Source organism: Conger conger, chromosome 7 (assembly GCF_963514075.1).
Source record: "Conger conger chromosome 7, fConCon1.1, whole genome shotgun sequence".
Taxonomy (NCBI): Eukaryota; Metazoa; Chordata; class Actinopteri; order Anguilliformes; family Congridae; genus Conger; species Conger conger.
The window spans coordinates 40,949,039-40,976,657 of NC_083766.1; the positions used below are offsets into that span (position 1 = coordinate 40,949,039).

General features: G+C 40.0%; 1 protein-coding gene across 1 annotated transcript in view; it reads right to left on the minus strand.

The window, feature by feature from the left end:
- Positions 1-4,018: 4,018 nt before the first annotated feature.
- Positions 4,019-27,619, minus strand: part of LOC133132269 (sodium channel subunit beta-4-like) — a 101,705-nt gene continuing 78,104 nt past the window's right edge. Inside the window, exons 5-6 of the mRNA XM_061247602.1 lie at positions 14,788-14,917; positions 4,019-8,456 (exon numbers count right to left, since the gene is read on the minus strand). Coding sequence (XP_061103586.1) covers positions 8,360-8,456; positions 14,788-14,917 — 227 coding nt within the window. The 3' untranslated portion in view covers positions 4,019-8,359. The remainder of the gene's footprint in view (positions 8,457-14,787; positions 14,918-27,619) is intronic.

Below are 27,619 nucleotides of genomic sequence, written 5' to 3' on the forward strand. Positions count from 1 at the left end.
CATATAATGAAGATCATGGAGCAGCTGCTCCTCCATCTCCCCAGACCCCAAGTTCGACACTTACAGGACCACCTGCAGTTTGACTACCTCCTCCACTGGGCCTACTCTCACCTGGACAAGGGAAGTGGTGCTGTGAGAATCATATATTTTTATTTTTATTTTAACACAATGCATCCCCTCTCACTGAGAGGAAAGCTGGCCAAGATACAAGTGGACCCACACCTGGTGACTTATTACTTCACTGGCAGACCATAGAATGTCAGGCTGAAAGACTGCACATCAGAGACTATGGTCAGCAGCACAGGAACACTACAGGGGGCTGTACTTTCTCCTGGCCTCTTCACCCTATACACACAAGTTCTCGGACGACACTGCCATTGTGGAGTGTATTGGGGTGGACAGGAGGGAGAGTACAGGGGCATGGTGGAAGAATTTGTTGCATGGTGCCGGTCAAACCAACTGCAGTTGAATACATGCAAGACCAAAGAGATGGTGGTGGATTATCATAGGTCTGAGTGGTCAATACCTATTAGTACCTTGGAATGCAGCTTGATGATAAACTGGACTGGTCAGAGAACACAAACTATAGTACAGGAAGGGGCAGAGCCGATTCTATTTTCTGAGGAGGCTGGTGTCCTTTAACATCTGTTGGAAACTCCTGCAGATGTTCTACCAGTCTGTGCTCCCCAAGTGTCCTTTTCTATGCTGTAGTGTGCTGGGGAGGCATTAAGAAGTAGAGACACAATGCAGCTAGACAAGCTGGTCAGGCGAGCTGGCTCTGTGGTCGGCATGGAGCAGGACTCTCTGGTGACGGTGGCAGAAAGGACCCTGTGCAAACTGCTGTCTACCATGGACAATGACAGTCACCCATAATGAAGCAGAGAAGTATGTTCCATGGCAGGTTGCTGTCACAGAGCTGTTCAACACACAGACTCAGGAGATCCTTTGTCACCAGGGCCAATAGGCTCTTCAACTCTTCCCAACGGGTGCGGGGGAAGTTGAATACCGGGCCTGATGCTCTGCTTTCTGTCTTCTCTGTTTTTGTTTTTATTTCACTTGCTATGTTAGCCCGATAACTATGCACTTCAAATTACTTTACTTACTATCATTGCATAATAATTTTTACACTGGAGTTATCTACCGCATAAAAATGTACAGGTACCTAGTAGTTTAAAGTCTGTATAATCCTATGTTTATGTATGGTGTTGTACTTTATATAGGTTCATTTTTAAAATGTGTATCGCTATTTTTCTTTATTTTGTGTATTTAATTGTGTTGTATTAAGCTACTGGCTGCTTAAATTTCCTCCGCTATCTACCTATCTATCTACCTACCAATCTATCATACTTGCAGAAGGAATGAAAAGCTTTTACAGACATTGTGTTTCATCTCAAGCAAAACAAAACAAAGGCTGCGTCAAAAATTGAAGGCAGGGGCCCCTGATTAGTCATCTGTCTTTCAAAGGCGTCTTTGGAGGTGCCTTTGCACCACGTAAATGAGACGCACTTTGAAGGCAGAAAGACGTCTTGTAATTGTGATTACAAGCAATTTAGCTGGCTAGTTCATAGAAAGCTTGTAGGAGAAAATTCACAGAACAAGAGATCTCCCTCCTAATCATGATAATCAATCACAAGTCAAAATCAAATGAGATGAGAGCAAAGAAAAAGCAAAAGAATGCGTCAGGCTGAAAAACCACACTTACTCACTTAGAAGAGAACATTAATCAAATATTAAAGTATGATATGTAACCTGTATAGTTTCAAACTGATTAACTGCAAATTTGTGCTAAAAGTACACAGTGACCCATATGTAACCTGAGTTGAATAAAATTATGTGTATGCTTAAAAGAAACATGGAAAAGTACAGAATAGCACCATGTTGTGCATTTTTCTTTGTTAGAAAGCAGCTGGCGGGGCGGGGGGGGGCATTCTCTACTTTGTAGACAGTCAAGGACAGGACCGTTGGCAGAGCATGATGTCTGGAAAGCCTGGGCGATTGCCACAATGATGTTTGCACCTGTTTTTTGGAGTGTTTTAGGAGGAGTCAAGATAAGAACTGGGCATATAATGGGTGTAGAAATTACACTCAATGTCCATTTTCTGCAGAACTGGTACAGTTTTATGTACTAATAAAGTCTGATTTTCCTGAAGAGCTTGCTGCCGTGGTGTCTTTTCCCTCGTGAAGTTGTTTTTCGACAAATTGGAGATTGGACTCACAAAGGCTTCCAAACATTAAATACATTTCAGTGTGTCCATTCAAATGTTGTTTAAAAAATAACTACAATAAAATAGTCAAGAGCCAAGCTCTTGTGCTGTGAACTTTTATAGTTCTTTGTGAACTTTGTGAATTATTTTAATGGAAATAAGAAACATAAGGTTAATCACAAAGATTTATGCGATATCTTACCTAGCAAAGGATACATTCAGAATTGATCAAATGAAGGCACCTTAGAAGGCCCATTCTACACTTTAGAATGAGACGGCACTCAATGCGTTCTTGTCTTAGATTACTGCCTTAGATGAAGGCAGCATTTTTGTGGTTTTGGACAGAGCAAAAATCTTGCATTTGGATACATTCACTTACCTTTTTGTGAGTATTTTGTGACAACTTCGGTGTGCAACAAGTGAACAAGTGCTCTGCAAGGAGGATAGATTAGAACAAATCAAAATGGAACTTGATGGCATTCCAGGGATTGTAATTGCCCTCCCCTTTCATAAAAGACTGTCCATAAAATAAACTACAAAGAGGTTGTATGTCAGGGGTGGGGAACACGTTAAAATAAAACACAATGATCAAGGCTATTGATCTGCAGTGCAGATGATTTTCAATTGGTTGTTTGAGCATTCCTTCCAAGATATGTAATTGTTATTGGGTAATATTTCACATGAACGGTCTGCTGCAAGCCTGAACAGACAGAAATTACAATTATAAAACAGAACAAATGAGCAGAAAATGCTAAAAGAGCGTACAGTTCCTGGTTCAAGGTTCTCCAGGTAGTACCAGCCTGCACCACTGAGTGGAAAAATCAAGTGGCCTTAACCCCATTGCCAGTACATCTATCTAAGATCCACGATGTCAACTGGGACTGTCAGCTCTGGCTTTGCTGTCCACAGTACCACGTGGCAGATGAATTTTAGTGATGACATTACAAGGTTTGCAGTGACGGTAGCACACAATCGGTCCAACGTATAAGTAGCACCGGCAGTGATTGTGTGCAAGGTTTTTGTCTCTTTTTTGGTAGTTCCTTGTCTTGCCCCATTTTCATTGCTTTCTGCGATTGTTTTGGAGGATAACTAATCAAAACAGGGCAGGGGCCATTCTATCACACACACGCAACACACACTTCAAGCAGGAGTCATTATAGGGTGCTAGCCTGGTTGATTTACAGACTGGCACATTACACAGAAAGTTAGCACATATATACAGGTGTGGTGGGGGAACTGCCACACCTGTATATATGAGCAGAAAATTCTGTACATTTTGACAGTTAAATGCCTCATTCTACTGCACTTTGAGAAGAAACCCCATTCAATATTAATGTTATATTAACTTGCAAATTGCTTGAGACTACATTTGAGCCATCAAATAAATTAAGTAAAAGGTATCACATGTTGTACTGGTTTATTTTGTGTTTGGAAGCACACTCCAATGTTGCAGTAAGAATATGACACTACATGCTACATCAGGTTTATAGATCATATTCAACTAAAATCTTGAAATGAAAGTTAGCATATCAAGGAAAACATTTTTACAACAAAAAATGACTTATTGCATTTCTATTACTTGGAGAATAAAATATTAAATCTAAGGGTGACATTGAAGGAGCAAGAGCAAAGCTTAATCCCCAGCTTGTGACCTTTTTTGCCCTAATGTCACACCGAAGGGCTCAGCTCAGATGGGGCAGAAATGAAGGATAGAAGTGTCCCTTTTTGGCACAAACCTACCCTGGTTAAATAAAGGTTTACAAAAGCAAGGGCACTTCGGCACTCCCCCCTCCTCCTCCTCCCCCACCCCCCACCCCGCAAAACAACATGCTCTTTTAGCAAAAATGATTAAAAGCACCATATCATTGCATTTCATTGACTCAGATTTTTTGTACTAGCGATAACACTGATTTTTCATTTTCATTTTCCACTGCTGTGCATGAGATCTATATTAGTTAATTCAATAAATAATTTTGTAAAAATCATTTGTGATGTGTGCCTATTTTTCAATTTTCTGTGATTTCTAACAACTTTGGCGCAACTGGTCAGGGGTGGGTTTCCCGAAAGCCTATTAACACTCAGAAACGATCACTCCTAAAATTATGTGGGTTTCCTGAACACATTTGTAACAAAAGTGTATCTTTAGTTCCCTTGTTACGAGAGATCAAGATCATTCATTCACAGAAAATAACCTCTTTAAGATACCTCTTGCAGAGCACACTTTCTGTTCATGCTTATTATCACAGCCTACATTAGACTGAAAAGATGAATCGCCTCATAGTCTATTCTTTTTCACATTAGGCTATATTGAGAGTAAGTATAACAATATAAAATGTAAAGCCTACACATAACTACCTGAACAGCCTATGATTTGGAATGACAGTTATTACATTAAATCAATAATGTCCCATTGATAACTTCACTACTTTTAGTCCAATTCAATTCCATTAATATGCAAATGGTTAAATGGTTTAATGTTCCAATAAAGTGTAGTAAGTGTGGTGAATTGGCAAAATGATCTTGGCTGTAATCCAGAAAATCCTTAACCAAACGTGCATAAAAATACATATAGGACGCAGCAAGGTCATGAGACTGAACATAGTAATCAGTGTTCATTTTAAACCACTAGAGCACAGATGATGCTTAGGGTGGGTAATATTTTTTCTGTAATTATTCTGTCTATTATTTGTGGAATCTATTAATCTAATATCAGTTTGAATTTAGTAGGTATTATATTTAGTTCAAAAAGACATTCAGAATTAAAATGGTAATCGTTTAATGATAATCCAATATGTCCTCACATTCTGAGCACTTTATTTTTCAGTGTTGTTTGGCTAAGAAACATGTGACTTGGAAACTCGACATAGATTGATCAACTACTCAGCCTTTAGCTGGAACGTGCCCTGCAATGAAGTTTGTTGTTAAATTCCTTTTAAGAGTCTTTTTAACGAATCTGTTAAGGAAACCCACATAACAAGAGAATGGTTTTTGATTAAGAACATTGTTAACACACTCGTTATCCAATGATCCAACGTTATCGGGAAATGCACCTTTGTGACTTTAGCAAATATTTTTGGCGATAAACACCCATCCTTAATTATTGTTTGGTTGCTTAATCTGTGCCATTTAAAGATTCTTTGCTAGGGTAGTTGAAACAGTGTTGCATAGATTCTCTCAGTGAATCACTCATTGCCTGTGTCAGAGAAAACAGCCATAAATGTATTCTTGTTGATTGCGTCAACTTTAGTAAATTCAGATTCATAATGAGCCACAATTACAGTATGTCAACCCATTATTTCCGTGAACCCCCCATAACTCATCCCTCTTTAATTCATGGGATTAATAGTAATCGCATGCATTAAGGAGAGAATTGCATCTTGCAATGACTCATGTGGATGACAGGCATACTGCACTTCTAGCCCCACGCGCCTGTTGGACACATGTTTCTGGTAGAATTAGTCATATCTGCGCCTGAATCTAGTTGCAAAAGGCTTAGTAAAACTATCACGTAGTCCCTTCATTGTATGGTGCAAAAGTAATTGGTACAAAAGGCTACTTTGCTCTTTCTTGGCCAGCTGTGCATCTTTGCATTATTGCCAGTATGGTGCCAGTAAAGCAGGCCATTATAAGGCTAAGTTGTTCATTGTTGTTCATGCAGCAATTTAAAGTGCAGCCATAGAAAGCAATAAATGTAATAAAATTGCATTTGTTTTGGTAGTGGCATATTAGCATTGCCTGTGTCACAGTACATTCAAGTGTTGAGTATTGCAGAAAACCTAAATATTATGTCTGCCCCCATATTGGAATTAGCAAACATTACAATGCTTGTGTACAGTTAACCTGAGCTGATTTCATGCATAGCCTGTATGCACCAAAAGCTGAAAGGGAAGTTAGAGCAGCACTAGCTTCCTCAATATGATGTATACGCATGTGAAACAAATCTTTCAGGGGCAATTTTTGAAGGGTGGGGAGTTGATTTGACTGACTTGAGGATGGAGACATCAAATGAGGATGCCTGCTGCTGTGTAAAAAAGGACATACACACCCACTGGTGCATGATGACGTAAAATCTAAATTCAAATGGATGGAAAAAAGCTTTGGCGTGAAAATTACTACAATTTTATAAATGTTATGGAATACTGTCTATACTTGAAAATGTGTTCAATAGAATTGACTAAACTGAGGAAAAAGTTCATTTTAATTTCAGCTTGTCTTTTATATGCTACATTTGACATAAGTTCAATTTAATGCCCAGAAATTGCTTTAGTAAAGTAGGACTATGAGCACTGAACCTTGATGACAGGTGCCAGCATCAGCAAAGTGCTTTAGAAAGTTTGACAGTATCATGCCAGATGATTAGCTTTCTAAGGTACATTGATTGCAAATGGTTTATTTGAAATAGTCAATACATTGCTAATGTAATAGTCAACAATTAATATTTTATTGTAAATTGGTACTAATGCTGGAAATGATAGATACTTAAGGTGCTTTATTCTTAAGTCATTTTTATAGGTCTATAGCAACAATGTTTATAGTTCATGTTTACTATATAAGATTGTTTAGCAATAATTGTTGTAAATAGGTCTAAAAATGTGGTTTCTTCAAACAGTTTTTCCATAATTTAAACCAAATCTTCTGGCTATAATACTTATGCTTGCATGTTTGACCACTATTATATATATCACTTTTCATATTATTCTAATATATTTAATTAAGGTCTAGTTAAATCATAACATTTCAACAATTTAAATTTAAAAAATCACATGCAGTATGCTGCAAAAGTCTTAGGCACATAGAATTCCATAAATTGAAGATGCTTTCAAAAATAATGAAATGAAAAGTTTCTAAATATCAAAAATTTACGAAGAACAGTTACAAAGCAGTAAACAGTACTAAACTAAAGATTTAACAAACAAAATCAAATCATTCTTTAATGTGATCAAACTTTGCCTTTAAAAAGTGCATCAGTCCTGCAGTTTTATAAAAACATTGGCCGGTTGGTTGTTCCAAACATATTGGAGAACTTGCTACAGTTCTTCTGTAGACTTTTGCCTCTCACTAGCTTTTGGCTCTGCTGGTAATCCGTCTCAATCAGTTGTTAATCTGAGAAGCGGTCTATTACTTCATATGTATTACTTTATTTAACAAAATACAAAAATAACATACAATATCTTGTATCTTAATTTTTTGTAAATCCAAATTTGCACATTTCTATTGACACATGAATACAGATAACAAAAAATAAACATCTAAGACCAAATTTATGTTTCGAAAAATCTAGCTAGCATAAGACTTTTGCACAGTACTGTATAGCCAATAGGTTTGTTTAAATTACAGGGAGAAAAGCTCATTTGCCTCACTATGAATATTGGAACACAGCATTGTGAATTGTGAGTTTATGTTCATACTGTCTATTAATACTAAATAAGTATATACTTATATACATTATGGACTAAATAATTATGTAACTAGTAACCTACAAAGATTACTAATAATTTATATCATAAGTTTTTTTTTCATAAAAAATGTGTTTGATGATTGTTTATTTTTGGTTTGCTGTTGCTACAAAGGTTAGTCATGACAATTAAAGATTTCAAACAAAATCAGCATTTTAAAGGGGGCTCCATTAAATCTTTGAATTGCAATTATCTATATTGGTTATACAATAGTACTGTAGATTCTATCTTGCACCCATGCTTGCAAACACTATGTGTCATATTTAAAGTTTGCTAAATGTATATGTATTATTATTATTATTCACTTAAAATCTTAAACTAACCCACTTGAAAGCATATTTTGTTAAAAATATAACTTGTGTGACTTATACGAATACATATGAAATATGAACTATTGGAATTTCACTAATACATTTAGAAAGAAATAGAATAGTTCTGCTAAGAATGAAACTAAATATGAGTTCTATGTTTTGGTGACGGAGGCTTCATATTTAGAGTGCTACTGTCGGGGTATGTCCTGCTTTGGCCCAGCCCAGAGGATACACATTATATTGCATGTTTACCAGTCAATGTAGTTATCATTTATGTTTTTTAGGTAAAGAAAAAGCATATCTTTTCAAATATTAGTTCAGCATATATATTTGCATATGTGTGTGCATGTGTGTGTGCACATATATACAGATACACACATGCATGTTTTCATGCCTTCTTTGGTGTTGGTTTAGAGTCTGCTTTTGATCCTGAGAGGCCGTTTTCTGTGTTATCAATCCCCGAGGAGCTAACCAGGCACTCTTTACTGTGGGAGAAAGGGGAAAAGAAGGGAAGAAGAGAATAGGGGGGAAATAAACACTGTCAGAATTATGTATTTTCCAGGCAAAACAATAATAACATAAATACAAAACAAATTCCTGACCTATCATTATAATCCTGTGATATTTATGCATTCTATTTTAGCTGCTCACTCTCTTATGGCTGTTGCACTCATAGCTCCTCATACTCTTATAGTTGCTCATACTACACAGTTCTCCATCCTCTCATAACATACAAACAGACACTCTACTGCCAGATTGTATCATATCAATTTCCATCAATACTCAGTCCCATCAACTCAAGAAAATCAACTCTCAGAAATAAATGTACAAAAGTGCCTAAAAGAGTACAAATGCTTTTCGCTGGGGAGGTACGTAAATCATTTTTATTATTTTATTTTATTTTATGTGTTGCTTGGAAAACAAACATACTAATTTGTACCCAATGAAAACATTGCTGTACTTAAGGGTATATTTGGGAAATTTGATCCTTAGAAAATTTACCTCCACTGCCACAATTTTTTTGAAACATGGATGTTCAATTTCAGAAAGAAGCACACAGAAAGATCTAAGTATGCTTTTGCACACTACATACATATTGGAATTCTGACTCGACAATGAACTAGTATAGACTAAATAATGTAGCAGTGGCTGGGTAGTTGGTTCTAGCTGGCTAGCACCACAGTTGGTTTGATTGTAAGTGTAATGGGAGTACCCCTTTAAGAAAGTGTTCATTATCCCATAGTGGGATGGGACAGCAGGTATTGACGCACATAAGCACAGGTTGGCTGATTACCCTACTTCTTTTATGCTTCAGCATTAGCATGCAGGGATGTTTCCCTCATGTTATCTGTTAGTCTTTTGCATTTACAGTGGTTTCGTGTTTAATTTGGAGCTGCTGCCGCCACAAGAGATTTGCCAGGGAGCAGCAAGTTTGCATATACATTTTTCCACAGTAACTACTTGTTATTCACACAACCACCACCATGTGGCAAATGTTCCAACCCGAGGGGGAAGCAGAATGTACTTTTTCAATGAGAGTTTGTTTTTGTCTCTTTCCAGAAGTAAATACCAAATATGTGCCATAGGCAACGTGGATTAACCCTTTGAGAGACGACGCCACAATAACGACACCACCATGTGTAAATGTACAAAGTAGACTTAACGTTTGGCTGCCACAAGCTATGTGAAATAATAGGCTTGGGGAGAATGTGTACAATTGTATCAGGTACAGCCGATACACGCTAAATATCTCATTTGCATGACAAGCTTTGGCTCCCTTAATAAAAATGGATAAAAAAGGCTGTATATAATAAATAACATGGATAATGACCTACGCACACTCAGTGAGCACTCTACAAAATAAGTAATGAATACCTAATAGACTTTTACTGCTGTAGCTTATCCACTTAGGGTTATGATGCGTTGTGTGTTCAGAGATGCCCTTCTGTATACCACTATTGTAATGTCAGGTTATTTGCATTACTGTCACCTTCCTGTCAGCTTTGACCAGTCTCTGATGTCTCTCATTACTGTCTGCAGAACTGCTGTTCAATGGATTTTATTTTTTATTATTTATTTTTTGCACCATTCCCTGCAAACTCTAGAGACTCTATGTGAAAATCACAGGAGATCTGCAGTTTCTGAGATACTCAAACCACCCGGTCTGCCACCGAACAATTCCAAGGTCAAAGACACATATCAAATTTTTTCCCCATCCTGATGGTTGATTTAACATTAACTGAAGCTCCCGACCTGTATCTACATGATTGTATGCATTGCACTGCTGCCACACAATTGGCTGATTAGATAATCACATTAATAAGTAGGTGTGATGAAGTAAAAATGTTCCTAATATAGTGCTCGGTGAGTGCAGTATATGTGTTATGTTCAAATATATGGGATTTATTTCAATACATTTACTCTCATGTTTCAATGTTTCTTATTTAGTAATCTCATTTGGTCTGAAAACTGCAGGCGCCAAAATTATTGGCAGCCCTAACAATATTATTATTATATTATTGTAAACAAATATAGTTAATCTCAGTCTAAAGCAACTATATTGCGTCATTCAATCTCTTCCTGTGTCACTGGAGTTTAAAAAGGTAATAAGCATGCAAAAAACCAAGGAAGCCATGACATAGCCAGCCATTATGGCATGTGGATTTGAAGCATCACATTTGCCTTCTTATTACTGTCATAGAGAAATGGGATGCTGTACCTGTCCGTTATAATCCGCCCCCTCATGCCCCTTCCGCTTTTTGGTGTGTTTGTAATTTTTTAATTTTTTTATAATTATTATTTTGATATGAAAATTTAAATATATATATTTTTATGGGAAATAAAGGTCTCTGTGAGGGGCATATAAAGATATAAAAATTATATTTTTCTGTGAAAGTGCTTCTGCATCATAAAATAGAGTATAGAATCTTTTCTTAATTCTTATTATCGTTTCATAGCAGCAACACCAAATATACTAAGCAATAAAATATTGCATGTGTTAATTGTTTAAAGCAAGAAAAAATGATGTTTGGTAGTTTGTTTTGCAAAGTAGCCTATTAGATGGGTGCCATGCCATTTGTCTGACGGCCCATTATTCCGAAACCCCAATAGTTTGAAAAACTTCCCATTGGACCGAAAGCCCATTAGTCTTACGTCCGGTTATCCCAAAAACAAAAGCCCACCACTCTGAAGGCCCATTGCTCTGAAAATACACACTGGTCCTTGGGTTTTTTGCCCAGAAAATTTTGACCTGCAAACGTGAAGATACCGTTTACAAAATGCTTGCCCATTGGCTAAGATTGTCAAGGCTTTAGAAATCGATAAATTAAATAGAAATAATTGCATTAAAATTACCGAAATATAATATACAATGTGACACTTAGCCTAACCATTGAAATTCCTCAGCGTGAGGCAGATATCTTCCATTAATCTCCAATCAAGCTTTGGCAGCATCATTATTACATAGTAGCCTACTAATTTGCGTGAATAGGAGGTGTAACATTAGTTATACGTATGTCACCTCAACTTCACTTGAAATATCAACTTGTTAATATTGTATTTATCTCTTAACTGGATCCAAGAGCTGCCCGATAATGACGTCAGACATTGCTGCCTGTTTACAGTGCGAGCACGGAAAAGACTTCTATTTTGTGAAATTAACTTATTTTTAAACCCTTGACATTTTTAGGCAATGGGCACACTAAAACGCAAAGACTCTAAGCATTTGGGGGAACCATTGGGGTTTCAGAATAATGGGCCTTCAGACCAATGTATTTTGTAGAACATTTTGAGCAAAACTTAGTAGTGTCGCACAAGGTGAGCATTTTACCATAGAGTTGAGTGCACACCACCTTTTATGGCTTAGAGTGGCTCCACTTTTAGGAAAATTGAGACTGCCCCTGGTGGTCAGTACACGTCCCCTGGGTGGTTGATACACGTCCCCTTCGCGGCTCATGCGCTAGCAGGGCGACATCCAACTTATTTCACATCCAATAAAAAAATTCCAAAAGTAATTTAAAAAATAACCCACGGAGGATTTTCTACATAGCTAGGTACAGAGTGTTACCAATATTTCGCATATTTATGTAAATGTTTAATTTTTGCCATTTTCACGTGTCCAACTCTAAAGTTAGCTAGAGCAAATTGCATTGCAATACTGCTAACAGCTGACGTTACTAAGACAGCTAAAGTTAGTTAAATTATTCAGCTTGCTCAGTATTAAAGCACTAAATGACATGCCAAATGTTGTAAAACTTGTGAAACATAAGAAAAGATTGAGTCTGAGTCTGCTATCTTGCTGCTGTCATCCAACATTACGTGACAAATGTATTGTCTTGACAGTTTTCACGAAATTAATTCCGCATGATGATGTGCACTCCAAATCTTTAATAAATGGAGTGCTCATCTGGGTACTCTATCTGTTCTCACACTTCCAGACTACTACAGTTTTGCACTCTGCTTTGGGGGTAAATATCGACGCCTGAGTTGTCTTTTGGGCAATAGAAGAGTCAAATTCTTTGTTGTTGCTTTTTACGGAGAATTGCGCTGCATCAAGCTTTTCGGGCATGACAGAACCACTGTGTACTTTTCGCAAGGCTTCTATGCTGCGGAACAACTTGAAGATAAAAATTTATGAATTATATAACCTTCCTGTGCTCCTCTTGAGCGGAGATGGCAGTAGGGGAAACCATGTCCAATAGTATTGTTACCACTATTCAAGGTTAATAATACAATACTCTGTTCTTGAGCTATGAATAGAGCCCACTTACTCATGAGTCAGATGGCCATCAGGTCCAGCTGAAATGTAGTAGCGTCACGTTTACTTTGGGCATGTGGAAAACATTTCCAAAACCCCAGAATTTATCTGTTTGAAGTCTTTGTGGTCACCAGTTGTCAGGGAGACTTTGTGAAGTCCAATAAATTCCAATTATTATGGAGAACTGAAGCACTGGAAGATCCCTAATAGAGGATGCTATCTCCTGAACTATACTGTTGGCCATAATCTTCAAAATCTCATTTTGAACTTCTGGGCTGGTATAGCTTGCAGCCACTAAGAGAGACCTGGATCATCCTCCAATCTGAGTTTAAGCAATGGGTGCAGGTTACCACTGTCATTATCATGGCCCCTAAAAGTTCAGTCTTGATGACCTAGATGCTTCATCAATCCCACAATCTTTAACAAATGTGCCCTTGCTTCAGGAACCTTGTGGGCAGTGAATTTTGAATGCACTTCAAAGCTTGCCAGTCCATTTCTCCACTTTAGTAGATTGTTTGCTTTAAAATCCCTTGCTGCAGAAAAAGCACATCACACCTTCCACATTTGGACTATTGGTAGTTTTTCACCTTAGGAAGGTGGTTTATGATTATGGTTGCTTATTGACTATCCCAGACACTAAAACACTGTTTGATTTAATGTTGTTCGCAGGCCATGTGAAAGCATCCCGTCATTTTAAAATAAAAGACGCATTCTACCTAGTTTGCCTATTAATTCACACGTTTCCTTTCTTTCATTTTCATAAAAAACTTAAATTACACACAAGCTTTTTGGAAAAGGCACTTGACCATTTAAAAGTAGGACATGTTCTAATTGTGTGAGAAACTGTACATCACAAGTTTGTAGAAGAGCGCAAAAAAAACAACTCAGATTTTTCATGTATATTGGTGCCAGAACGGCGAACCGATGAGGCTGGAGATTTTCATGCTTTGAATGCAAGTGTGGTTTGAGCATTATCTAACAGAGGCACGAGCGGTAATATTGGTGAAGTGTGAAAATCTCTTTGTTCAAACCAATTTTGCTGTCCACCAGAAAACATGTCATCGCTGGGAGAAAAGCAGTAGCAGCGCATGAAATTCTAGCATTGGGACTCTCAATGAACAAGGCGCTCAAGTCCACTTTTTACCTTGAAAAAAACACCCATTCATAAAACTAAAATAAACCTGACCAAAATTGGTCAGATTAAAAGTTTTTTTTTCTTAAATCATAGCAGGTTGTAAACAGTATTACTGTGTCCCAACATCCCAGGCATATATTATGTACCAAAAAGTGGGATACTTGATTTGTCTATCTGGAAATGACCTATATAGCCAACTGTTTTGTAAAACCTCAATTGATCTCCAGTAAGACAGACAACAGCCACTCCATTCTTTGAGTGGCTGTTGTCTGTCTTAAGTTCCACTGCAGCAGAGTTATCTATAAACAAGGCAGAATAATGGAAGCTCTGCTAATGATGGAAAAGGCCACTCTGCTCCCACCAACTTAGCCATGCAAATACAGCTGAATGCCTGCCACAGAGCCAAATGCCAAATTAAATTTTTTATTTCAATCTTTGATTTTTGGACAGTCGGGTGAAATAAAACACCAACAATGATAAAAGTGTCTCTAATAATAGCTGGTGCTGTGTTTAGCTCTCCTGGAGGACTGGGTTGTGTTGCCGTGAGAGCATTTGTATAAAAATTTTACAAGGCTGTTTTTGCGCACATTTAGATCACCAGTACTAGCACAGGTCTCTTGTTTTATTGATTACTGTGGAGGGAAAAAACAAGTCTCCATAGCAGGCCATGTCAGTAGCAAGGCTGCTCACTAATTAACTGAAAGATATGGATTAAAATGCTCACATTTGGCACTTGGTGGTGACTGTGTGAACAACATGTAGTTACTGTGGAAAAACAAAAAATATATGCAGATTTACCTCTGCTGGGAAGATCTCGGGAAGCGGCAAATGAAAACCACTGTATATCTTATCAATTTTACTTTACCTTCTTTCACCATATCCTCCCTCCACCACTCCCCCCCCCCCCCCCCGCCCATCCACTCACTTCTTCTCTTCAATTTTGCTGATGATAAAGAGGGTCAAGTTCTTCAGCAGCATGAAGGTCACAAACAGCCCGATGACCCCACCTACAGCTGATGCGATAATGACGGTCAGCGTGTTATCAACCACCTTCACTGGAGGGTAGGAAAAAGAGAGGGGAGAGGATGGAGGAAAGGGAGCAAGAGAAAATGGGTGAGTAGTGGACACAGATCAACAGAGAAAGCAAAATGTTTCCAAATTGTTGTCCTGCCAATCTTATCTTACTTCAGCATCTTATCTGCTCAACTTCAATCAAATGCCCTCAAACTCATTACACGGTGCTTCATCTCACAGCAAGGCAATGAACCCAAATATACTCTAGTGCTTTCTTTCATTTTAACTGTTTGTTTTGGTAAGTGTATTGTTCGGCCTATATCTCTGACTGTCGCTTCCTTGACCTTCATTGGCACAATGCTGGTCCTCATGCTGATAACACCAATAACAGACTCTAAAGGCAATCAAAAGCCTAGAATCAAGACGAGAAACAAAAAGTTTCCTTATACCTGCACTAAGGAAGCAATTGAACACACCTGATTAATCAGAAACATCTGAGAAGCCTGTCCAATTAATTTTGGTCCCCTAAAATGGGGGGGCTAATTCCTACACAGATCACCTGACACGGAGTACCCTCAAATTAAAGCTGAGTCTGCACTTTGACCTCATAGTCATCGTTTCATTTCATATCCAATGAGTACAGAGCCAAAAGAACAGGAATTGCACCACTGTCTAAATACGTATGGACAGCACTGTATAAAGGGAGAGGAGCTACAAATGTATTCATTGACATGATTATTAAAACACTGTACTCACAAGTACAATCAACTTCTTTAACAACCTCAACCAGAGAATGCAGTAAGTCTGACCCAAATAGAAAGCTACAATAAAGGTGTGTAAGGAGCATATCAGTGTTTTCATCCAAACTAACATCTAAACATTGGTAATTAGTTCATTAGTCAGAGATATTGCTGTTTTTGTAATCTCTGTCTTGAGTTCCACATACTGTGGAACTGGTAAAACAAAAATGGTTTGACATAAAACTGAAGGCAAAGTTATAAAATTATAGGAGAGACATTACTGTCTGGGATTATCAAGGAGCGATATATTTTCACAGTCCTGTGCCAGTCCGCCAGAAGCTAAGGACAGAAAGCACCTGACCATGTTCTGGAAGTAAGCCATGCTTTAACTTTCTATTAAAGCAATAAATGTAATCTAAAGAGAGACTAATCCTACGTTCTCATCATATCAGAATGACCAAATTACCTCCTTCTGACTGGGAAAAACAGTTCACCTCAACCTCTGAAATAAAAGGTACAATAGGTAAGATTTTTGTGTTAAAACATTGTTACAAGACCCTTGTAAATCCCTTCCTATCATTGAAAAGGGCTCACTGACATGTTGACTCACCCTCTGCCTGTGTATACCACTTTGCTATCGGTAGCAACAAGCATCCATCCATCATCCATCATCACCCGCTTATCCGGAGTCGGGTCGCGGGGGCAGTAGGCAAAGCCGGGAATTCCAGGCGTCCCTCTCCCCAGCAACGCATTCTAGCTCCTCCTGGGGGATCCCGAGGCGTTCCCTGGCCAGGAGAGATATATAATCTCTCCAGCGGGCTCTGGGTCTCCCTCGGGGTCTCCACCCAGTTGGACGAGCCCGGAAAACCTCCAAAGGGAGGCGCCTGGGAGGCATCCTGATCAGATGCCCGAACCACCTCAATTGCCTCCTTTCGACGCGAAGGAGCAGCGGCTCTACTCCGAGCTCCCTCCGGATGTCCAAGCTCCTCACCCTATCTCTAAGGCTGAGCCCGGCCACCCTACGGAGAAAGCTCATTTCGCCCGCTTGTATACGCGATCTCGTTCTTTCGGTCACTACCCAAAGCTCGTGACCATAGGTGAGGGTTGGGACGTAGATCGACCAGTAAATCGACCACAACGGTCCGGTGCAACGCCCGCATTACTGCTGCCGCTGCACCGATCCGCCTGTCGATCTCATGCTCCCTTCTACCCTCACTCGTGAACAAGACCCCGAGATACTTGAACTCCTTCACTTGGGGCAAAGACTCGTTCCCAACCCGGAGGGAGCAATCCACCGTTTTCCGGCAGAGAACCATGGCCTCGGAATTGGAGGTGCTGACTCTCATCCCGGCCGCTTCACACTCGGCTGCAAACCGCTCCAGTGCGTGCTGAAGGTCACGGTCCGATGAAGCCAGCAGAACCACATCATCCGCAAAAAGCAGAGATGCGATTCTGAGGTCACCAAACCGGACACTCTCCTCACCTCGGCTGCGCCTTGAGATCCTGTCCATGAATACCACAAACAGGACCGGTGACAAGGGGCAACCTTGGCGGAGTCCAACACCCACAGGAAACGTGCTTGACTTTGTGCCGAGAATGCAGACACAGCTCTCACTTTGGTTATACAGGGACCTGATGGCTCGTAACAACGGCCCCGGTACCCCATACTCCCACAGTACACCCCACCGGGTTCCCCGGGGGACACGGTCGAAAGCCTTCTCCAAGTCCACAAAGCACATGTGGACTGGATGGGCAAACTCCCATGACCCCGCCAGCAACCCTGCCAAGGTAAAGAGCTGTTCCACTGTTCCATGGCCAGGACGGAAGCCACATTGCTCCTCCTGAATCCGAGGTTCGACCGTCGGTCGGAGCCTCCTTTCCAGTACCCTACAGTAAGCTTTCCCAGGGAGGCTGAGGAGTGTGATACCCCGGTAATTGGAGCACACCCTCCGGTCCCCCTTCTTGAAAATGGGGACCACCACCCCGGTCTGCCACTCTACAGGCACTGTCCCCGACCTCCACGCGACACTGAAGAGGCGTGTCAGCCAAGACAGCCCAACAATGTCCAGAGCCTTCAGCATCTCAGGGCGAATCTCATCTACACCCGGCGACTTGCTACTGAGGAGCTTTTTGACTACCTCAGCAACTTCTGCCAGGGATATAGGTGCAGATTCCCCCGAGTCTTCGGGCTCTGCCTCTTCCACAGAGGACGTGTTATTCGGGTTCAGGAGCTCCTCAAAGTGCTCTTTCCACCGCCCGACAATATCCCCAGTCCGGGTCAGCAGTTCTCCTCCCCTGCTGAAAACAGCCTGAGACAAGCCCTGCTTTCCCTTTCTGAGTCGTCAAATGGTTTGCCAGAACTTCCTCGAGGCCAACCGAAAGTCCTTCTCCATAGCCTCCCCGAACTCCTCCCATACCTGGGTTTTTGCTTCAGCGACTGCCGAAGCCGCAGCCCTTCTAGCCACCCGGTACCTGTCTGCTGCTTCAGGGGACCCCCGGGCCAGCCAAGCCCGAAAGGCCTCCTTCTTCAGCTTGACGGCCTCCCTCACCACTGGTGTCCACCAGCGGGTTCTTGGGTTGCCGCCCCGACAGGCACCGATGACCTTCTGGCCACTGCTCCTGCTTGCCGCCTCTGCAATGGAGGCTTTGAACATGGCCCACTCGGACTCCATGTCCCCAGCTTCCCCCGGGATGCGTGAGAAGTTCTTCCGGAGGTGGGAGTTGAAGACCTCGCGAACAGGGGCCTCGGCCAGACGTTCCCAGTTCACCCTCACTACACGTTTGGGTTTACCGGGTCTGTCCGGCAGCCTCCCCGGTCACTTGATCCAACTCACCACCAGGTGGTGATCAGTTGACAGCTCTGCTCCTCTCTTTACCCGAGTGTCCAAGACATATGGCCGCAGGTCTGATGATACGACCACAAAGTCGATCATCGATCTTTGGCCTAAGGTGCTCTGGTACCAAGTACACTTATGAGCTACCCTATGCTCGAACATGGTGTTTGTTATCGACAATCCATGACCAGCACAGAAGTCCAATAACAAAACACCACTTGGGTTCAGATCAGGCCATTCCTCCCAATCACCCCCCTCCAGGTTTCTCCATCATTGCCCACGTGAGCGTTGAAGTCGCCCAGCAGAACTATGGAGTCTCCGGGTGGCACCCTTTCCAGGATGCCGCCCAGTGACTCCAAGAAGGCCGGATACTCTGAACTGCCGTTTAGTGCATAAGCATAAATGACAGTCAGAGCTTTCCCCCCAGCGACACGTAGTCGCAGAGAGGCGACCCTCTCGTTCCCCGGGTGGAACTCCAACACAGTGGTGCTCAGCCGGTGGCTTGTGAGTATCCCCACACCCGCCCGGCGCCTCTCACCTTGAGCAACTCCAGAAAAGAACAGAGTCCAGCCCCTCTCCAGGAGTTTGGTTCCGGAACCAGTACTGTGCGTGGAGGTGAGCCCAACTATATCTAGTTGGTACCGCTCCGCCTCCCGCACTAGCTCCTTCCCCACCAGAGAGGTGACGTTCCACGTCCCCAGAACCAGTCTGCGACGCCGAGGATCAGCACGCCCGGATCCCCGCCTTTGCCTACTGCCCGTTGGGCAAAGCACCCGAGTCCGATGCCGACCCCTGCAGGTGGTGAGCCCACAGGGCGGCATGGGATAAGGCCCGGCCACCAGACGCTCGCCGACGAGCTCCCCTCCCGGGTCTGGCTCCAGCAGGGGGCCCCGGTTTCCCTTTTCCGGGCGAGGTAACTGGGTCGTTGTTTGGCCGTATAGCAACAAGCAAATTATCTATATTTAATAATTAAATAAAGGCAATACGAACATAATAGCAATTGCACAAGCATTGTGCTTCAGGTGGATATTTGTAAAATCGGGAAGGTAACTAGTAATATCTAATTTGCTTGTTGTTATTGATAGTAGTGTTTTCTAACAATGCAGTTTGGGCAGCTACACGTTCCTTTTGTCTCTTTACATGTTCAATCATTCATAGCTAAACCTTTACTTCTCTCAAACTGTAAGTTACAGTTGCATCGTAGACTGTCATATAATAGTTATATAGTCAGCTAGTTACGTAGCCAAATAACTTGCTTGCTCACAATATAGTTGGTTAGCTAAAGTGAAAACTTCAAAAAGACAGAAACTATAAATAGTGTTGTGCAGCACACCAAAGTCAAGATTTCATAAAGTCACCTGTTTGGTGAACATTTTCTTACCAGAACACTACGAAAAGATGGCAGGCTCTGTTGCGTTTGTCACTGTCAGCTTTCCAAAACAGTGCACGAGAACACTGAACTGTATAATAATGCTTTCCATTACACGTTATATTTATTGACTATGGGTTATGGTTTGAGGTTGTTTGTTGTTGCAATTCCTCTCTTGAGCGTTAGGAGTCCTAAATTACCTATTGTACCTTTAACTAACATGAGGAACCAGAAACGGTGGCATTGATAAGTTAAACGTAGGCGAATGGCTGGACATTAACGATTTTCACACATTAAAGTGTGTTCAGACCACTTCAGATTGCAGGTAATCTGACAAGAAAAATTGCCCATACGTGTCACAGCACAATCCCAGTACCTAGCTAGCTGGCTATTAAACACATTTAAAAGTGAATAACAAGAACAACAAGAATCACTACCAGAAAAAAGCTAAATAAAATGTACTCTAGCTAAAAAAATGTCCATGTCCACAAAATCATGACCGTGTCCTCTGATTTGCTAATTTAGGCATCGTTAATCCTGGATCATTTATGTCTCTGTACCGTAGCTTGTTTGAAGCACATGTCTGTGTGTTTACAAGGGGTCAGGTCGTCCCTGTTGGAAGCCATTTCTGTTCGCTGCGCACTACCTTTTCAGATTGTACCAGAAAAAAGTTTGACTGTGTTCGCTAACATTTGCGATCTTGAAAGCACCCCTGATCACACTATTACAAGATACTAGTTAAGTAGTTATATCCTTAATCCAGTGGCAGCAGCTGGCCAGAATTTGTGGTGCACCAAACCCACCATCACCCGTGGTGAACATGGAACCCGTTAGTGCCATGCTTTACCTGTTGACCTAAGTCGTTTTGAGGTGATAAACACTGACCATATCACACATGCAGATATAGGCAGCCTGTTAAACAGGTTTAAATTGACAACCAATCACTATGGCCATGGCATTTAAATTGAACCCCCTTAAATTATGAATACAAAACAGAGTAAAATGACAAGTAGTCATGTACTCATCTCAGTATTCATCATCTCTGAATATTCAATAGGTAAACAAAATAATGTTACATTTTGTAATCAAGTGTTATATAGTAAAAAACAAACACAACTGAGGGGGTACATATTGCACATAATTGTGTGCTACAATTGAGTGAAGATGGTTGAGTTGGACTTCTTACTTATTTGTAACAGGGTGAAACCATATGTTTCTGATCCTTATGCTTCAAAGGTTATTGGTGCTTTAATGGTCCAGATGATGGCGATATGAAGTACCAGACATTTGTCATCTTTCTTGGGCATGTTCTTTAGCTAAAGGTTAGTTAGCTGTTATGATGGGGTTTTTTTTATTGGACTGGCTAATACAATAGATGAACACATGGATATTGAGGTTGAATTTATGCATGCGTATGTCCCAGTAAGATCATATTTTTGGCCCAAGAACAATGACTCGGGAAATGTTCTACACATCAGTTGTGACAGGCTGGTGAATGGAGAAACCAGATGCAACCAGGAATTAAGTAGAGTTTGAATAAACTGGAATGACAATCAGGTGAGAGAATGGAAATTAGGAAATAACAAACAGGTGAAATGAATGACTGGAGTGAGGGGTACGGAACGGGAGTTGGGACAAAATGTAACATGAAACCAACAACGCAAAATAGAACGCAACACAGGGTGTGACAATGGTAATAAAAACAGATGAGACAAATAGATGCGGTGAGAAACAGACAATGACGTGAAAATAAATGGTCTGAAACATAAAACATTAATGAGGTAAAAATGTGACAGGTTGTTGGAAACAACAGTGAGATAATTTTATTTGAATCCTACCCAGTGAACATGGATGGCATCAAATTCGCAATGGTAATGATATGCCTATAAAATAAAGTTTTTGGGATGGTTATCTAACCGGTTTCTACCTATTCCTACCTGTATTATAAAAGATATAAGGAAACATATGGTGTCATCCTGTTACAAATGGTTAATCTGACTTACCTCTGACCTGTAGGGATGGAGATAATTTAGATTTTATCCATTATTTATAAGACATTATAGATTATTTTTCATTGTATTTTATGGAAAGAAGACACATTTTTCTGCAGCATCAATAGGCTACTTTTTCTTACAGAACAAATTAGTGGATATTATCAAGTATAAATGTATAACAACAAAAAATATTTTTGTCTAACAGTTTTTTCTGGTTCTTTTCGACTACAGTCTTTAAATGGTAAATGGCAAATGTTTGGCATTCATATAGTGCCTTTACGGATGGTGCAGTGGGTAGCACTGCCACCTCACAGCAAGGAGGTCCTGGGTTCGAATCCCCGTCGGCCGGGGCCTCTCTGTGTGGAGTTTGCATGTTCTCCCCGTGTCTGCGTGGGTTTCCTCTGGGTACTCCGGTTTCCTCCCACAGTCCAAAGACATGCAGGTTAGGTAGGCTGATTTGAGAGTCTAAATTGCCCGTGGTGTGTGTGTGTGTGTGTGTGTGTGTGTGTGTCCTGGCGACCTGTCCAGGGTATATTCCTGCCTTTCCCCCAATGTATGCTGGGATAGGCTCCAGCGACCCTGTTCAGGATAAGCGGGTTCAGATAATGGATGGATGGATGGATAGTGCCTTTATCCAAAGCGCTGTTCAATTGATGCTTTTCCGTCTTTACAGAGTAGGCCAATAAATACCGGGTAATTGCACTGCATAAGGTAACAAGCCTCGTAAACATTCCATCAGCTGTCTGCGTCCACGTGAGGGACTTTGTGTCAACAGTTTCAACAGAAAAAGTAACTTAAAATATGCGGTGTTAAGTCATAGAAGTAACAAACAGGACTTCCAGTGGCGCCATGTGGTAGGATGCAGCACGAAAACTAGCTCTTACTAAAACAATTAAAACTAGCTCTTTAAAACAATATTAACAGCAGAAAGTGAGTCAGACTTACAAAAACTCGATAAAGAAAGTTAACAAAAACAAAAAGGAAAATGCAAATGCTGAATGCACCGACACAGCAAAGGGAATGACGCCAGGGATCACGTCTGATGGTGAGGAACAGAACTCATTAATAGTGACGGAGATTTGTCAACTGAGACAGGAGCACAGAGAAGCAGTCGATGGCAATAAAATAGCTATGGCAAGACTAGAGGCTAATGTGAAGGAACTTGTGCAAAGAACAGCCTTGTTAGAGCAACGGACTGTAAACATGGAGGACAGGATTGGGGACACAGAAGACAGAACAACACTTCTACATTCTACATTTCTACTTCAGCAAGAAGCAAGGTTGGTGGCAAAGTGTGACGACTTAGAATCTAGGTCTAGACGCAATAATATACGGATTCATGGTATCCTGGAGGGCTCTGAAAAAGACGACACCATAGGTTTTGTGACTAATTTTATTCGAGCAACATTGCAAATTCAAGGACCTTCGCATTGAAAGAGCCCACCGTTCGCTGGTAGCTAAACCAAAAGAAAAGAACGCACCCCTGAGAGTGATCATTGTCTGTTTCTTAGACTACCGTGTAAAAGACCATGTAATACAGCAAGCTTGGAAATGCAAGACTGCATACGAGGGCCGAACAATTTATTTAAATCAGGACTACACCGCTCACACAAAAACACACAAAAAAAGCAAAAATTGGTGTGGGATGTGATAAGAAAACTAAAGGAGCAGAACATGAAGGCACAATCCCCTTATCCCGCACAACTGAAAGTGTTTCTGAAATCAGGGACTAAGACTTTCATGACACTAATGGAAGTGGCTCCAATGCTGAAGGACATGGGGATTCACGTGGACGAAGAGGAGACAGAGAAATTGCAGAGGGAAATTACGCAACTTGGCAGCTGGACTAAAGTGACTGCACAGAAGGAAAAGAAGAATCAGCCACCCATCAGACACATAAACCTTCATTAAGTGAGCTCGTGTCATGAGCTGATAACATGATGACTATGGTAAAGACCAGAGAAAGGACTTTAATAAATACATGTAAATAAGAAATATTTGATCAAATATATCTGCCAAACAAAATGTATATATTTAACATAAATGGACCTAGTTACAAACTCTACCACATATGTAACTTAATAGAAATATTGGTTTTGGAGAGCGAAATCGCGGCTAGTAGGAGCAAGTAACAACTACTAAAAACTAAAAAAAGCAGTCAGGAAGTTAAAGTTGTAGTTACATGCAGTGCCATTTCCCCAGAGAGAATTTGCTATATCTCTCTGGTAACTTATGGAAGTTATACTTTTGAGTTCATCTTTGTTTTGTTCTTGTATTATAGTTCTGAAGGAGATGTTTATATTCTGTTCTTACTCTGTGATGTGCTGCAATTTTGTTTTGGTTTCTACAAGGAGTAAAAAAAATGTTAAACCTAAACTAATATGAATAGGTTAAATCTTATTTCTCATAATGTCCACAGTTGAAATCACCCCATCAAAAGAAAAATACTGAGTCAACTGAAGAAATTACAATGTTCAATTGCTTTATAACAAGAAACTCATTTGGTTGAGGATGAATATAAAAAACTGAAAAGGGAATGGGTAAACCAAGTATTCCATGCCTCATATGGCAAGAAAAGGGGGGTAGCCGTATTAATTAATAAATCTCTACCATTCTCTGCAGAGAAAGTGATAAAAAATAACAAGGGAAGATATGTAATGGTTGTCGGCTCCATAGGAGGTGACTATCTCTAAAAAACATAGCTGAGGTGATAACCAGTAATGGAAAGGGGATGATATTATTGGCTGGGGATTTCAATACAGTACAGAATGGTAAACTAGACAGATTGCCACCGGAACAGGGACCAATTACAAAAAAACCAGAGTATTAAATAATATTAAGGAATTAGATCTTGCTGATCCATGGAGAAATAATGGATTATTCCAATCCACATGGCAGTTATTCAAGGATAGACTTAATGTGTCAATCCTATCAGATGAGAGGGTGGTAAACTAAATAAAACAAAATTTAAAGGAATACTTTCAAATAAATGACAATGGCGAAGTATCACCATCGAATTTGGGGGAGGGATGAAAAGCAGCTATAAGAGGGAAAATAATAGAAATAATGTCCAGGTTAAGAAAAGCATGCCTAGAACAGCAGAGAGTGTTAGAGAGTAAAATCAAAGAAATAGAGCTGGAACATAAAAGAACGGCAGACAGCTTCACACTCCGTGAACTGGGAAGAAAAATCAGGCATAGATTAAAGGAACTTTTAACTTACAAAGCAGAAGGAGCACTGCGTTTCACAGGTCAAAGATACTATGAGATGGGTAATAGGACAAGCCGTTTATTAGCCTTCTAACTTCGTAACAAATAGGATAGTTTCAAAAATAAGATACCCTAACCCCAAACAAATTGTGGTAAAGCAAACAGAGATAGTGGAGGCATTCGCAAATTATTATACAATGTATACAATGATTCAGAGTCTAATTTAATAGAAAACAAAACACAAACATTCCTAAAAAGACTAAACCTACCATCACTATCGGCGGAATGATACAGCCAATTTCATTAAAAGAAATATCCAATACTATAAAAACTCTCAAAAATAATAAATCCCCTGGGACGGATGGATTCACAAATATTTTGCAGAAGAGATCACACCAGTACTATGTAAAGTCTTTATCTACGCTCTAGCATCAGGAAACCCACCAAAAACTTGGTCAGAAGCTATTATTTCAGTCTTGCATAAGGAAGGAAAAGATCCAACTTCATGTGAAGGATTTAGACCCATCAGGTTGTGAAAACAGACCAAACAGGTTTTATTCCTTGTAGACAAGGTGCTAACAATATTAGGAGAACACTAAATGTTATATCATGCACTAAAAACTATTCTCAACCAACCATGCTACTAAGCCTGGATGCACAAAAGGCATTTGACAGGGTAAAATGGAGCTTTTTATACCATACATTGGAGGTTTTTGATTTCATTCGACTTTCGTAGACTGGGTGAAACTAGTGTATAAAGAACCAAAATCAGGTATCAAGAGTAAATGGCTGTTGCTCAGATTTTTTCCATCTCAAAAGAGTAGTCAGACAAGGAGACTGTCTAAGTCCACTATTATTCACTGCAAGTATTGAACCACTGGCTGAGTCAATAAGAAAAAATAAAGACAAAGAGAATAAAGGATGACGGAGCGGTAGAACACATGATATCATTATTCGCTGAAGATATCCTGACGTATACAAGTCAACCATCCACATCTCTACCAACCCTGTTGAATAATTTGAAAGAATATGGAGAAATATCAGGATATTTAACAAATGAAAATAAATTGGTAGCTATGATGCTCTCAGGTGAATGTCCTGCAGAACTGAAGGGTAAGGTTAATTAAGGGTTCAGATACCTAGGAATTATTATTGTTATTATTACACCTATCACATCAGTTATATGAAGCAAACTATGGGAAACTGATTGCTGAAATAAAGAAAAATATGGCTAGATGTGACAGGTCGCTGTTTTTGTTCCAATCATTGCCTGTTGAGATACCTAGTTCCATCTTTAAAATATTAGACAAAATCAGATAAAATTTATTTGGCAAAATAAAAAAACCTAGAATTAAATACAACACACTTCTATGCTTGAAAGAGAGGGGATGGTTGAATTTGCTCAATCTAAAAAATGAATATTGGGCACAACTTAGAGCTATAATTAACTAAAGAGACAGATACAGGGTGTCTCATGAATACATAAATTGATGGTAAATTCGCCAAGCTACAGTCTATCATGGAAAGACTAGGACTAGGGGAGTAAGTTGAACACAACAGCAAGTTACCTGAAGAAAAAAAGAAGACAAACATGTGACGTAGAGTTGCCGTGTTCCAAACACTCATGATATTACAAATGGTCCAACTTTCATGAGGAATAAAACAAAAAAAATTACCCTACTTCCAGTCACAGTGTGGTGGGGAAGCTGTTGCTAACAAGAAACTACGAACCGGGCGGGCTTATCCGGCTCAGCAAAAGTTTTCCTTTTAAATAGTTCACGCACGTACACACATCGTTTTATACAGACACCATTAATTTTAAGACTAACCAGATAAAGATTTAAGAGAGATTTTCCTGCACAACAGATTGCAAATCTGTAGTAGTTGTGGTTCAGGTGCTGTTCAGAACATCATAAATCGGTGTTCGGAACATTGTGAGTGAACAATGTTCTATAATTATTGAGTCCAAGTGTTTTAACTAATAGCCAATAAGCAACCATAATCATAAATCACATTCCTCAGGAGAGAAACTACCATTTAAAGGACGTTGCAGCCGCTTTCCCGTGTTGTTAGGAATACAGTAAGTTAAGTCTGAAGTAGGCTCAGTATTCCTCCGCTGGAAAATGGCATTCTTTTATCGCCTTTTACCAGTATGTGCTCTTTAGACAAGATTTCTCGCACACTCGCAGATTTCATTTTCTTCCAATTCTAAAATCCAAATTAAATGATTGCAGCCAAATTTGCTAAAAGCAAAGGTTAACTCAAGTCTTTCTCTATACTTTGATTTGTCAAATTGAATTTCAAAATGCTAGTAACAAAAATAAATAACAATAATAAACATATTTACTAAAAATATATACAACACAGACAATGCCTCAACTATTAAAATGCAAACAATTGCAATAATAATCACTTATACTCACAGGGAGGGACTGGCCTATAACAAAACAGTGGTAACTTTATGTTACGCATTCGTGACTGATGTACAGCGACTGCATCCAATGTAAAAAATTAATAAAGTTGGCCAATTCTCTTATCACGGATAATGATCCAATTACTTGTACAACTCGGATCACCCCTAGTAATTAGCAACAATG